The sequence below is a fragment of the Argiope bruennichi genome, chromosome 8 (genome assembly GCF_947563725.1).
Source record: "Argiope bruennichi chromosome 8, qqArgBrue1.1, whole genome shotgun sequence".
In the NCBI taxonomy this organism is placed as follows: Eukaryota; Metazoa; Arthropoda; class Arachnida; order Araneae; family Araneidae; genus Argiope; species Argiope bruennichi.
Window position 1 is genome coordinate 12400460 of NC_079158.1, and position 12795 is coordinate 12413254.

Here is a 12795-nt window from a genome sequence, read left to right on the forward strand (position 1 = left end):
AGCCTGGTTGGTAGAGTGTTGGATTCGCGTCCCTTAGGTTGCGAGTTCGAACCCGCAGACCGAAAATTCCCCGCTTGCTTGGTGACTGACGCGCGTATAAACCTGTCGTGGTCATAAAGTCCTCCATGTCGAGAGTAATATCACTGGGGGTACTAGATCAGGCGTGATCGTTCTCTGATTTAAGTTTAAATTACGATCTGTGGATGAGTGAATGAAATCCACCCCGAAAACAGGTTGTGACGTAGGTGTAGTTAAGTCGTACTCTTGGCCCCAGTTGGCTCTACTATAAAAACCAGAGGCGCTCCCCCTTGGGCTTAAATCGGCTGTCTTCGAACAGCAGGCCTGTCCATGGTAAGTGCCATAAATAACAAGATTAATATTTCGCAATTGTTGCACCTGAATGCAATGCCGGAAGCTTTATGGGACATTATTGGAGTATGCGCGAAAGGTTTTGGAAACACTCCCCTTGGTTTACAGTGAAGATTTGGTTACCAGTGTATTGAAGGGACCAGCAATCGACAAAAAGAAGATGAGGTTCCATCTGAAACTCTCATCATTAAAAGATAGTAATGAATTCTATCTTTCATCAAAAGTTTCGTATTTGAGTTTTTGTAAAATGAATACATATATTTGAGAATTAATAAAAGTTCTTTTATTAAAATTTTTCCTCCTGTTTCTCGCTGATAATATACAAATTTTTTCCAACAGACTTTATAACACTTACAAAATGCAAGCTAAGATACCAACAAAATTTGAATTGAATACGTTGAGTAGTCGTAGAAAGTCAATGTTTGCAGCAAATAATTTTTAACTGTGCATGTAAAAAACATAGCATATTGATGTAAAACTTTGTATTGAATTTCGTTACGATACAGAAAGATACTAACATTGTAGTGAGCTGAATGTCATTTGCTCTTTAAAAAATGATGAGGGGTTTTCCACAAATTGTTATTTGTAAATCTTGCTTAATGAATTACATAAAAAATAAATATCTTTTAATGCTAATAAATTAAGTATAAAATTTCGAATACAATGAATTTGGCATCTTAAATAGCATAAAATTTAATTACGTTATCCATATTATTCACAGAAACATAACTGTTCCAGTATTTTGTAATTTAATTTACAATCTAACTGAACGCATTCGGACACTTTTTTACTTTGTTTATCCTGAAGACATGTCAATTTCTGATAAAACTTGAGCCATCTTTAGAAGGAAGAATGACAGCTACTCTAAGAGTAAGAGTAAATACTAGCTTTTGGAATACTTCTGCAAATTTTGTATGCCATTCCTGTAATGTATTCTATGAATTGCCCTTATGTCAATATTCAAATTATGAAAAAAAGTATTTCGTGCATGTGCAGTTTAAAAGTTTAGTTTATATATGCATATTTTTTTAATATTCCAAGTTATTTCAAATTTTAGTATAATATTTTGTATACATATTGCATTATATTCTGTAAGTGTCTTACTATTTAATTGGAAACACTGTAGTAATCAAAAGCAGTAACCTAATTATTTTAAAAATCTTTATGTCTTCTAAATGCACATACTATTATGGCAGCAGTTCTTGTTAATATTGCGTATAGTAAATAAAACCATTGATAAAGGTCAGTGTGAGATTTCTGTGAAACAAGGTGATATCAATTCCTTTTCTTCTTCATCAGCTTGTTGTTGGTAATTTTATTACTTTTGAGACCAAAAGGTGAGTTCCCGTATATTTTTTACGCGGTTGATTTCCAAAGATAATCCATCCGGCTTTTCTAAAAAAATTCAAAAAAAAAAAAAATGTGTAAATCCGACAGTGTGTAGATACTTCCCACCATATGGCATATATGATTTTAGTTCTTTTAAATGAAAGTGAAGAGGAAATGAAGTAGCTTTTCAAATCAACGAAGAATTGTTTTTTATTGGCAATGTTCAAGCTTCAATAAAATGTGTATCTTTTTTTTTTTTATAGAAATGTGGAATCTGTTATTGATACATAAAATTTTATGAAATCTTTAGAATGACGAAAGAATTGAGAGCAAAAAATTTCTAAATATGCAATATCCCAATTACTCTTATTACTGTGAATATCACTCTTGTAAAAAGGCCTTACTATACGTAACGCCTTTATTCGAGATACTAGTCTTTATTGGATTTTAACTTTTGAATAATTTTTTTTTAACTAAATAAAATTAATTTTTAAAAAGAGTGAAAAAAATGACAAGAAATTGGTCTATAACCACACCATTGGTAATAAGAATTTAACAAATATAAGTAAATGAAAAGAAATAAAAAATACTTACGCTCTTAATTTATTCACCTTTCTTGGCATATGATTTTGTGAGTTATTTGGCGTACGAGATTGACAGCTGTAATGGAAATAAAGTTAGATAAGCTAAAATTATATTTTACACGATACATTTTAAAAACTGTTTTGCATATAAGAAATGTATGAACCTGCATTTTGGGATTGAGTATTGACTTCTGATTTAAGCATAATAATTTTATTACTAAGTTAACAATAAAATTATTAACCATTTAAATATCGCTTTCCGTTTATCTACTTAATATAGCATAACGACATTTTCTATATGGTAAGAAATTAGTCTTTAAATTACTTTGATTTATTAAAATTTACCAAATATTTATTTTTTTCTCATAATTTTTTTTAATCTTGATTAAGTGAGATGTGATATTAATCGTTTTGTGTAGAGGATGTTTACGCATTTTTAACATGATTTTGGCGCTGTTTAATTAATTTTTGAAATGTAAAAACTATTTGTTTAATTTTCTGATCTGATAGTCTTTTTCCTGTTCTCTTGAAAAGCTCTGCTATCTTGATTTCCATAATAGAAACGCTTTTCGTAAAATTTCTGAGGGACATGGATTTCCATTCCTTTTTCATAGTCGTGGTGTATTTGAACTTAGAAACAGCCTTTTCTATAACCAAAGGCGCAATAATCATTGCTGAAGCGTTAACAGATTTCTCAGAAATGCGTTGATAAGGTACATATGCAATACCTGTATAAGTCTTCATTTTTTTTTCAAGGAAGGCAATGGTGCTTTTTAAAGTTTGAATTGGTTATATTAACTTCCGTTTTTAAAGTAACATCAGGACTATTTTGGGACGGATCTCGTAATTTTGAACAGCGTTCAGATGGCGAGGACGACACCTGTGCTGGCAACCCCTCGCCACACTTCCACATCATACCAACGGGAGGACGTTTGGCCTCGACGGATTTAGAACGCACCAGACACGCTTACCCAGTGGTTCTCCAGCCGGAAACCTTACCACTGGATCACCGGGGGCCATTTTTTTCCGAAATATGACTTGTAACGTCTTAGTAAAGTTTCTCTCTTGGAAAGCCATTGAAACAAAGAATTGGACTTTTCCCCGTAAATATTGTAAGTAAAACTTCCCCCTAATAAAGAGCAGAGATGATTTTAATCTCCCATTCTTTTTATTTTCAATTTTAAGTGCACAAGAACCTTTCGAAAATCATAAACTTCGGACCGAAACTTTCTTTGCGTTGATTGAACAAGATTTGCACAATTTTTCTCTCCATTTTTGATATTAAATAGATTTTTTTTTAATCGTGTGAGAACATGATGTTGTTTTGGTTTGAGGTTTTTGAAGCCTCAAAATGTATGGGTAACAAATTGTTAAATCTCAAAATGCGTAGGCAACAAATTTTCGCTTTTAGGGTTATTAGAAATTAATGCAGAAGGTTGTTACATTTGGCGATTTATCGTCAAAGAAAGTTACAACGTGATTTCCATATTATTCATTCTCTGAATTCTTACGAAGTGTTTTAATTAATTTAAGTCATTAACCAGTTTAAATTGGTTTGAAACAATCATGAGACTAATCAGATTACGCATGAGTTGATATTTAGAAAAACGATGGTTTTTTTTTAAATTTTTTTTTATCCCATCTCAAAATCGGTCGAACGTCCAAACTTTGTTTTTCAGCTAGAAAAATTAAAAATGATTGAATGAAAAATTAAAATTGATGAAAAATTTTCCCTTTACGATTAATAATGTTGCTTATTTTCCGCTTAGAAATTTTAATCCCGTGCATTTTACAAGGTTTTTATTTAATTATGAAGTACGAAAATCTTTCTTCAGAAAGCGAAAAAAAAAAAAAAAAAATGTTTGTTTATGTGCAACATTTTGAAAGAAAAAAAATTAACTTTTACCGGAAATTTTTATTTCAAAACATTTGCTTTAAAAAAATTCTGTTTCGAAATCATTCTGAAATGGTGTAAATACACTCTGTATATTATAATTTTAAGTGTTTCAATGAATGAACATTTCTCTACTTTAAAACAGAACAACCTGATAATGATGAAAAAACGTTAAAAGCAAGTAATTTTTGAGATTGATTTGTTATGTTTATCAATTCAATAATTCATTATGACTAAGATTCTAAAAATTAAAGGATGAAATAAAAATGACATACTAACTTTTGCGCATCTTGAACAGAATCTGAAAAAAAAGAAAGGAAAATATAAACGTTTGAATACATTGTCTGAAATAATGTTTAAGTAAAATAATTATAGTTTTTTGAGGAGCCAATCAAAGATTTTAATTATTATCTGTAAAATAATAAATAATCATTTTTTAACAAAAAAGGCAAAAATAAATATGATTCATATACTTTTTTAATATTTGAGTATCATATATATATATATATATATATTGATAAATCACTTTCATTGTAAAATATTAATGTTAGTTCTTGTTTGATGAGCCAGATTTCTTTGAAAATAATAGAAACGGAAACCAACTTACATAAACAACTAAATAATAATGATAACTTTCACTTTTGCTATTTAATGAAAGGTTTTAAAAAATATTCGCAGAAATATAAACTTGGCTTTAAAATTAAAATAAGAGGGTTTTTTTTTAAACGCCTTTAATTTTGACTGTAAGATAAATAAAATATTTGTGAAGATAAAACAAGGAAAATCAGTTCTTGTAAATAATAAATTAAAAGAAATAAAAAGAATAAAAAAGAAATGTGAAATTCCAAATCTGAGATAAGATATCTCAACTCTGTTTTCTAAACTCGATGTTAGATGGCGCCACAAGCATAAGTATTCATATGTATGAAAACTGGAAGTTATTCAAACTTTTTTTTCACTGGGTCACGAAGTTAAAAGCGAAAAGAGAAAACTGACACTAACTTGAATTTTCTATTCTGTGTGAATAAAATTTTTATAAAAAATTATTTCTAAGAGTAAGATTGACTATCCAACTAAATCTAGCTTATTTTCTTTTATATTTGCAAAAAATTTATTGGAATAATCAGCCAGACTGTGAATATATTTATATGCTTAAAATAAAAGCTAACCATTCAAATTAAGAAAATAAAGAAAGTGTGGAACAAATATAATTTTTTTAGATAAACATTAATTTCATCATAAATATTAATTTTAAAATAAACATTAATTTGATCAAGCTTTCTTATATAAAAGATATTTTTGTCTTTTATACTAATGAAGCAAACTTGTAATATTTGGGCAATTTAAATGAATTTAAAAACGGGATTCTAATGTCCGAATTTTTGTTTCTTTTTCCTATATTCAAAAATGCGCAGAATTTATTCCAATATTTCAAATTCAATTATATGTGATTATTACTTTTTAATTTCCAATCATAATTTTTGTATTAAATAAGCATTGATCCTAAATTCATAAATACAAATTATAAAGTGTTTGTAAAGAGTAGAATAATTATATTTATTTCTAAAGAATTTATTTCTCTGATGGAAAAAATAAAGCATGCTTGGCAAATGTCATCTAAAAGACATGTCTGTTCCAATTTTATTTGGGTAAAACGGGTAGGGGAAAAAAAAAAAAAACTGACCATTTAAATTTCAGTTTTAAGAATTTTTCTTTAAAAAGTAATTTAAAATAAATAATTAAATATAACTAGAATTACGAATCTAAAATTTTATGTGGCTGTTAGATTAGGATACACATGGCTTCTTAATATGTTGTTATATTGTCATTTTCTCTTTTAGTTAGCCTTTACCTTATGCATTAAAAAAATTAATTAGCTATATGCATAACTTCATTTTTAAAAATAAATGAACTAAATAGCATTTTTTTAAAATTCTGATTGTTTTATTTAGTTATTCCTCCCCCTTAAAAATGTAAAATAGAAATAAATCTGACTAAAGAAAAATCACAGTTGTTGTACATGTTGTTTAAAATGATATAATCGATTATGTTCTCTTTTTCTTGAAATAGCAGTGTATTGGAGCTGTTCATTTTACATCGAGTTTCGATTTTATTTGAAATATATTTGTAATTTACTTTCAGATAATCCGATTTAAGCACGCATTTGTAATCAGAATATATATTTCATGTATTTAAATCGAAATTACTCTTGAATAAATCAGATATTAAATAAAATCATAATTGTACTGAAAAATAATGTTTTTATACTTTATTAAATTTATATAAAACTGCACATTAAATATAATATAATTTGTGCAAGGAACATATCAATAATGTTTTGAAATATTTGATAAAATATAAAATTTAAATCGTCTTTAGAAATGCGGCTGTGCAACTATCTATAAGATATACAATGACTTTTAATTAACGCGTTTCATAAAAACGTCGCATGCTTTCCCTTATCTTTTATATTTATAGGCAAATTAATTCTTATAATCTTTCCATTTCCTAAAAAGGAAATGTATTTTTAGAAATATAAATGACATGTATATCTAAAAGATATACTATGGTTTATTGTGAATTTTTTGATCATGAAAAAAGTATAATATTAAGAAAACTCTTCGTCCAGTTTTAAAAATAAATGCTTCTAAACAGCTTTTGAAACCTTTTACAAAGGACTATTTTAAAATTAGTAATTAAAAATTGAAAGCATATAACTTTTTGCAAGTTCGCATAAATATCATGTTCAAGATACCTTAATGTTACACTTTCAAAAGAGTATTTTTAAAACATTGTTTTCATATTTGCATGATTGGAACTGCATTTTATAGTAAACATTTTGAGAGTTTATCTATTAATTACTTGATAAGACGAAATATTTTCTGTTGCCATGCAGAACCAATTAATTGAAACCTGAGTAAATAAAAAAAAAACAGCAAAAATTTAAAAGCTAAAGAGGACCAATTAAGTTGGCAGCATAAAAAGTGCGTTATTTCAAGCCTATATTAACAATTCCGTCTTTTTCTTGCAAGAATTCCTGCTCAAAATGACTGATACGTCATCAGCTTAAAAAGGCCCTTTTTTTTTTCTCATCAGAGTTAAACGTCCTCTTTTAAATTTATTCGTGCGCCCGCTTGTTTTTAATTACGTCGCTAAATTACTTCTAATTAAGAGCCGTTATGAAACCTGGTTTATTGGTTGTCTGATGCATTTCAATTAAGGAGGGATTTTAATGCTGAATATTTTTCCTACGCTGGCTGAAGTCGATAAAAGCTTTAACTGGTGATCAAAATTGGAGCTTCGGTTTTATTATTTTTCAGAATGCTTTTTAAGTCACTAATAATGTCAAAAGTATTCAATTTATACCGTAATACTTTAGAGTGAAAAAAATTTATTCTGATGTGTCCAACGCTAAAAAGTAATCTTTCAGTTTTGAAAAGAACTGGAGCCCATGACTTACTTTTTTGGATGATATTGTTTCAGTTGCCAAACAGTAACTTTTTAAAAAAGGGTTATAAACGAAATTTTTTGCAATCCAAAACAAATTCCAAAACCTGGATGCTGTGAAACAACTTAATATTTTAATTCTTTCAACTTTTTACCAACGAAATTTGCCGCCATATTGTTGCGAATGAAGTATTTTAAGCAGAAAAGAAAATCTTTTAATATCTTATCGAGTTTTATAAACAATTCATTAAGAATTTAAATAAGTATATTTAAGTTGCTTATCCAGAAAATTTCGTTAAAAAGTAAATAATAATCAGAATTTTATAAAAATACTTTTGAAGGTTAAATTCAAGGAATTCAAGTTATATTAAGAATATAAAGTACTTTTATTCGATGACGAATTTTGTTTTCATTGACGAAAGGATTAGATAAGATACTAAAATTAAATACCAGTGTTTCCAACATAATAACCATTTCTTCTTGATACGAAATTAAAAGGTCCTTTTGTTTTAAAAACAATAGTACAAGATTTGAATTAACAAATTGCTTAGGTTATAATGGAACGACAAACACTTCAAAGTCAAATGACGCTCTCTAGAATATGCTCGCATTTCAATCTCGAATATTACTCCTTCGGCTCTAAATTTAGGGAAAAGTAATCCATTCATGTACAACGCACTAAAAAAAGCCTAAGTGTTTTTCTATATTGAAAATCCACTTCAAAACTTATTTGCTATTTAACAAGTATATGAAAATAAGCGCTCGTGGTGTTTTAACTAGTATAAAAATATTAAAGATTGTCAATAAAAAATTGGTGATGGCCCAAACCAAGTACGACCATATCTTTCTACTTCAGAGGAATTGTGCACGTTCATAGGATAGTTGAAATGTAAAAAAATCAAGCAAAAATATTACACAGATGTTCCACGAACAGGTGCTGTCGATGCACATACATATCAGTTCAAATATTTTCTAGTCACTCCTCGTGTGTCCTTAACAATGATTAGTTTATTACTCTTTCTTATTTACGATACTCCTTCCTAATAATACTGCAAAATGCTTTTCTCCCCTTTCAGTTTAAATGTTTTAGTTAAAAAAAATTGAAAATCTTTTATATATATATAATGATATTTTAATTCTAATTTCAATTTAATTCATTTCCAAGATTTTATCTTCATTTAGTCCATAGTGACTTCATTCTAAAATATTCTCTTATTTCGTGATCCAATTCCACTTTCTCTATTTAATTAATTCCAGAAGCTTTATAAATTATTTATAATTGATGAATAAATTAATAATTATGAATTGATGAATCGGCTAAACGCCGACACATTCTCACGCTCCGCTTGAAGGAATAGGAAAATGTCCAGTAAGCACATTCCTTTTAAAAGATCCCTGTGTTTCCCTTACTTGTGATTGACATGCGTCAGAAATCATCAGAATCTTATTAATATATTAGCACTATGCAGAAATGTTTTCCCTATCAAAATCTCAGGTTATACAAGACGAGGGGTAATTTATTTCATTCTTCTTCTCGACTTCTGCTTTTGCAACGTGCTGTGGTGGACATGCCTTGTCCGCGTCTCTGCTTGTAAATAATTATGCTTTCCCGAAATGGATATTAAAATTAATTTTAAAATGTAAAATGTCTCATCTATGTCTTCAAACCTGCTTCAAACAAAATAATACTTACATATATATATATAACCTTCAAAAGATTTCTTGGAAACGAAACTTCTTTCTTAAAATTTTTAAGCGTGCTACTACAATACGGACATTTTCTACAATGCTACTACAATACGGACATTTATTCCGCTGGCAAATGTCCTGTTTCTGCATTAAGAAATTCACAATCCAGAAACGCAATAGTTTTTTTAAAAAATGTTCAACTAATTATTGAAACAAATTTAAAAGTAACTACAAAAACGCACGAGGCATACCTTCAACTGAACTAAATTAAGAAGGTACACTTCAATTCTGTAACTACAGAATTTAACATCGTTCTGGATTTCTTTCTTAAGTGTCCAATTAAAATCTTAAATCTTTTTGAGGACTCACTTCACTTCGACATACCCTCATACGTTTCATTTAAAGAATAAATTTTGCGAGTTGCTGTATTTTCGTCGTCTATTTAAATTTCTAGATAGAATAATGGATTTCTGTGGTCAGACTGGGCTCTTTGGCTTTTAAATACCCCTTACTACATGGAAAATACTTTTCCCGGAGAAATGTTACTCTCCGGGTCACAAATAACCAGTGACGAGAGAGGCGAATCCGACCCCCCCCCCCCGAATGCATTCCGTCGAGGAATTGCGGCAAAACCTTAAAATGCGATGTTTTGCGGCCGGCCTGGGAATAAGCGCAGTTCAGGGGCAGACAATGATTAATGGACCCGAAGAAGGAGAGCGTGGGCGGAGAAGGGAAGGGGAAAAAAAAAATAAGGAGAATAGCCAAACCCTTAAGAACCACAGGAGTGGTCCGTTGCCATGGCTACCGGTTGACGCTTACCTAGAGGTCCCCTGGAGGATCTGGTGGTTCTCCGGTTATCTTCCTCCTGAAAAGGAAGAAGAGAAAAAATAAGTAAAGAAAGAGGTAAGAGGAGGATAAGGAATTTTCTTCTTGGAAAACGTACGTCTCTGTGTCGGTCTTGAAATATAGGAAATGTCGAGGTTTATTCGGTGGTGAGTTTTATTCGTTTCTTAGGCACCAGACCCTGCTGAAGTGACATGATGCGACCCGTTTCATAATCATAAAGTTTAAAACAAAACAGTTCAAATCATAAAACGTTGTTTTTTCCCTAACTCTAACATTATTTAGGTTCGGTTGAACTAGTCAGATCTGAGTGATATCGCATTTTAAAAATTCACAACATTAGAGTTGATTCATTTTTCTTCGATTATGATAATACCCTTTCTCATATTGCTTACGTGGATTAATTCGTTTTTAATTCTTTTTAATACAATAGAATGTTAATTTAGAAAATAAATAAAAAAAGTTAATAAAGATATATTCATTCAAAATGTATTCCCATTTATTGCTAAATAACTGGCAATAAAAATAAGAGTAGATGTAGGAAATGTATAGTTTTATAGTATTTTGAAAAGTTTGTTTATATGTATATATATTCAAACTTCTAATTAATTTCTTATCTTAAATTAGCCCACATTACTTTATTCTAAAATGTTCTTTTATTTCCTGATTCAAATCCACATTTTTTTATTTAATTATTTCCAATACGCGCTTTCAAAAGTGGATGACTAACACAACTCTTAAAATTCAAGAACTGGGATAAAAGTCCCTAAGGCCCCTGGATATCCTTTCAAAGATACCTAAGATTCTCTTTCTTAAATCGAGATATCTTAAAGAAATCCCTAGAAAAATCTCTTAGTAAAAACACTTAGGGAAAACTTACTCACGTTCTATAGTGTTCGGATATAAACGGAACGCAAGAGAAAAGTGAAGTAAAAAAGAAACTAAACACACACACACACACACACACACACACACACACACACACACACACACACACACACACACACACACACACACACACACACACACACACACACACACACACACACACACACACACACACACACACACACACACACACACACACAGAGAGAGAGAGAGAGAGAGAGAGAGAGAGAGAATGCAGATAATGATTTACAATTTCCATCGATGGTAATGTTTGTTATACGCATTACTTTCACGTATTTTCGGAAGAATTTCCTTCATATATGGGAAAATATAAAATGACCAAAATTTTTTCTGCTATGTTTTTGCATATAGAATACAGAAATTTCATTTAAATTATGGAAATTTACTGAATATAGGACAATATACCAGCAAATTATTATAATAAAATTAAGAAATAAATATTTTGATTATTCAAGGAAATATGAGTATTGTGATAAACAATTTTTAAATGCGCATGAGCGAAACACGAGGTTTTACGTATTCCTTTCACATTTTCTAAATATATAGGGCAGCTTATTGAAAAATTCAAATGAACTCCCGCTAAGGCGAGCTGAATTGCATATGCTTTCTAAAAGAAATCAAATAAGAGTTTTTAAACAAACAGACAATTTCAAAATTTGCATCTCGAAACAGTCAGTTATATGGAGTTGTATAATGCTCAAAAATAATCACGAATGCTTATAAACTAATTAAATAATTTAAATTACACTAAATTTGACATTTTAAATCACAATAATCCTGTTGTTGTTTGTTGTTTCTAATGGCACTTGCCATGGACAAGCTCGCTGACGAAATCAGCGATTTTAAGCCGAGGATGCGTCTCTTGTTTTTCAGTAGCTCCATCTAGGGCCAAGAGTACGTCTTAGCTACTCACGCATCACATTCGCTTGCACAGCCCCTTTTTACAGGGAGGCACATTCACACATGGAACAGATAGAACGGATGAAGAAAAACCATGCCCAAACCGGGACTCGAACCCGGGACAACTGAACATGTTTATGTATTGATGAAATATTCAATGCATATGGAATACAATTCAATATAGTTAACTATTCAAAGATTTAAGATTAAAAAGTCTCAATATGTGAAAATATGGTATCGTTTAGCTTCTATTGGAAAGTAACTGAAATTTGGCTCGTGTTTTTTTTCAGAATCTTAAATGAATTTAACTGCAATTTATATATAACCGGCCCTATATATTCTGAAATTATGGAAGAAAAATTACTCTTCTGTTTCGTACAGGCGTAGTTAAAAATTATTTACTGCAAATATTCATTTCTTCAAATAATCAAAAGATTTACTTTTGTTGTTGAGGTGGCACTGGGCACTTCATCGGCCTAGATATATAGTATCTATAGATAGATAAATAGACATATCTATAGACAGATAGAATAGATATATAGTTAGTTGACGGTTAACTGGTGAAATATTCTGCATAATATGAGGGGGAAAAATCGAAAAAATTTAATATTTTTTGAATTTTTTTTTTTCGCATTTTTCACAATTTGAATGTTATTTTTACTAAAATACCTGTAGGTATTGCGCGCAGTAAATAAATCAGTTGAAGGACGTTGTAAATCATTAACAGCTTTCTGTGAAAAGTGCCCGGCCCAAATCATTTGGTACTTCATCACTTTTTGATCTTCTCCTTAAATACCCACACGGCAACATCTGCACTTGTAAAACGAGAAT

The 12795-nt window shown here is 29.9% G+C and overlaps 1 protein-coding gene across 5 annotated transcripts in view; it reads right to left on the reverse strand.

The window, feature by feature from the left end:
- LOC129981916 (myelin transcription factor 1-like) overlaps window positions 1-12795 on the reverse strand; it is a 295518-nt gene that overhangs the window by 58183 nt on the left and 224540 nt on the right. For all 5 annotated transcript variants that reach the window (XR_008785385.1, XM_056092972.1, XM_056092973.1 and 2 more), the window contains exons 4-6: window positions 10132-10177; window positions 4456-4477; window positions 2293-2358 (exon numbers count right to left, since the gene is read on the reverse strand). Coding sequence is in view for 4 of the 5 variants with exons in the window: in XM_056092972.1 (XP_055948947.1) it covers window positions 2293-2358; window positions 4456-4477; window positions 10132-10177 (134 nt within the window). In the remaining variant the exon portion in view is untranslated. The remainder of the gene's footprint in view (window positions 1-2292; window positions 2359-4455; window positions 4478-10131; window positions 10178-12795) is intronic.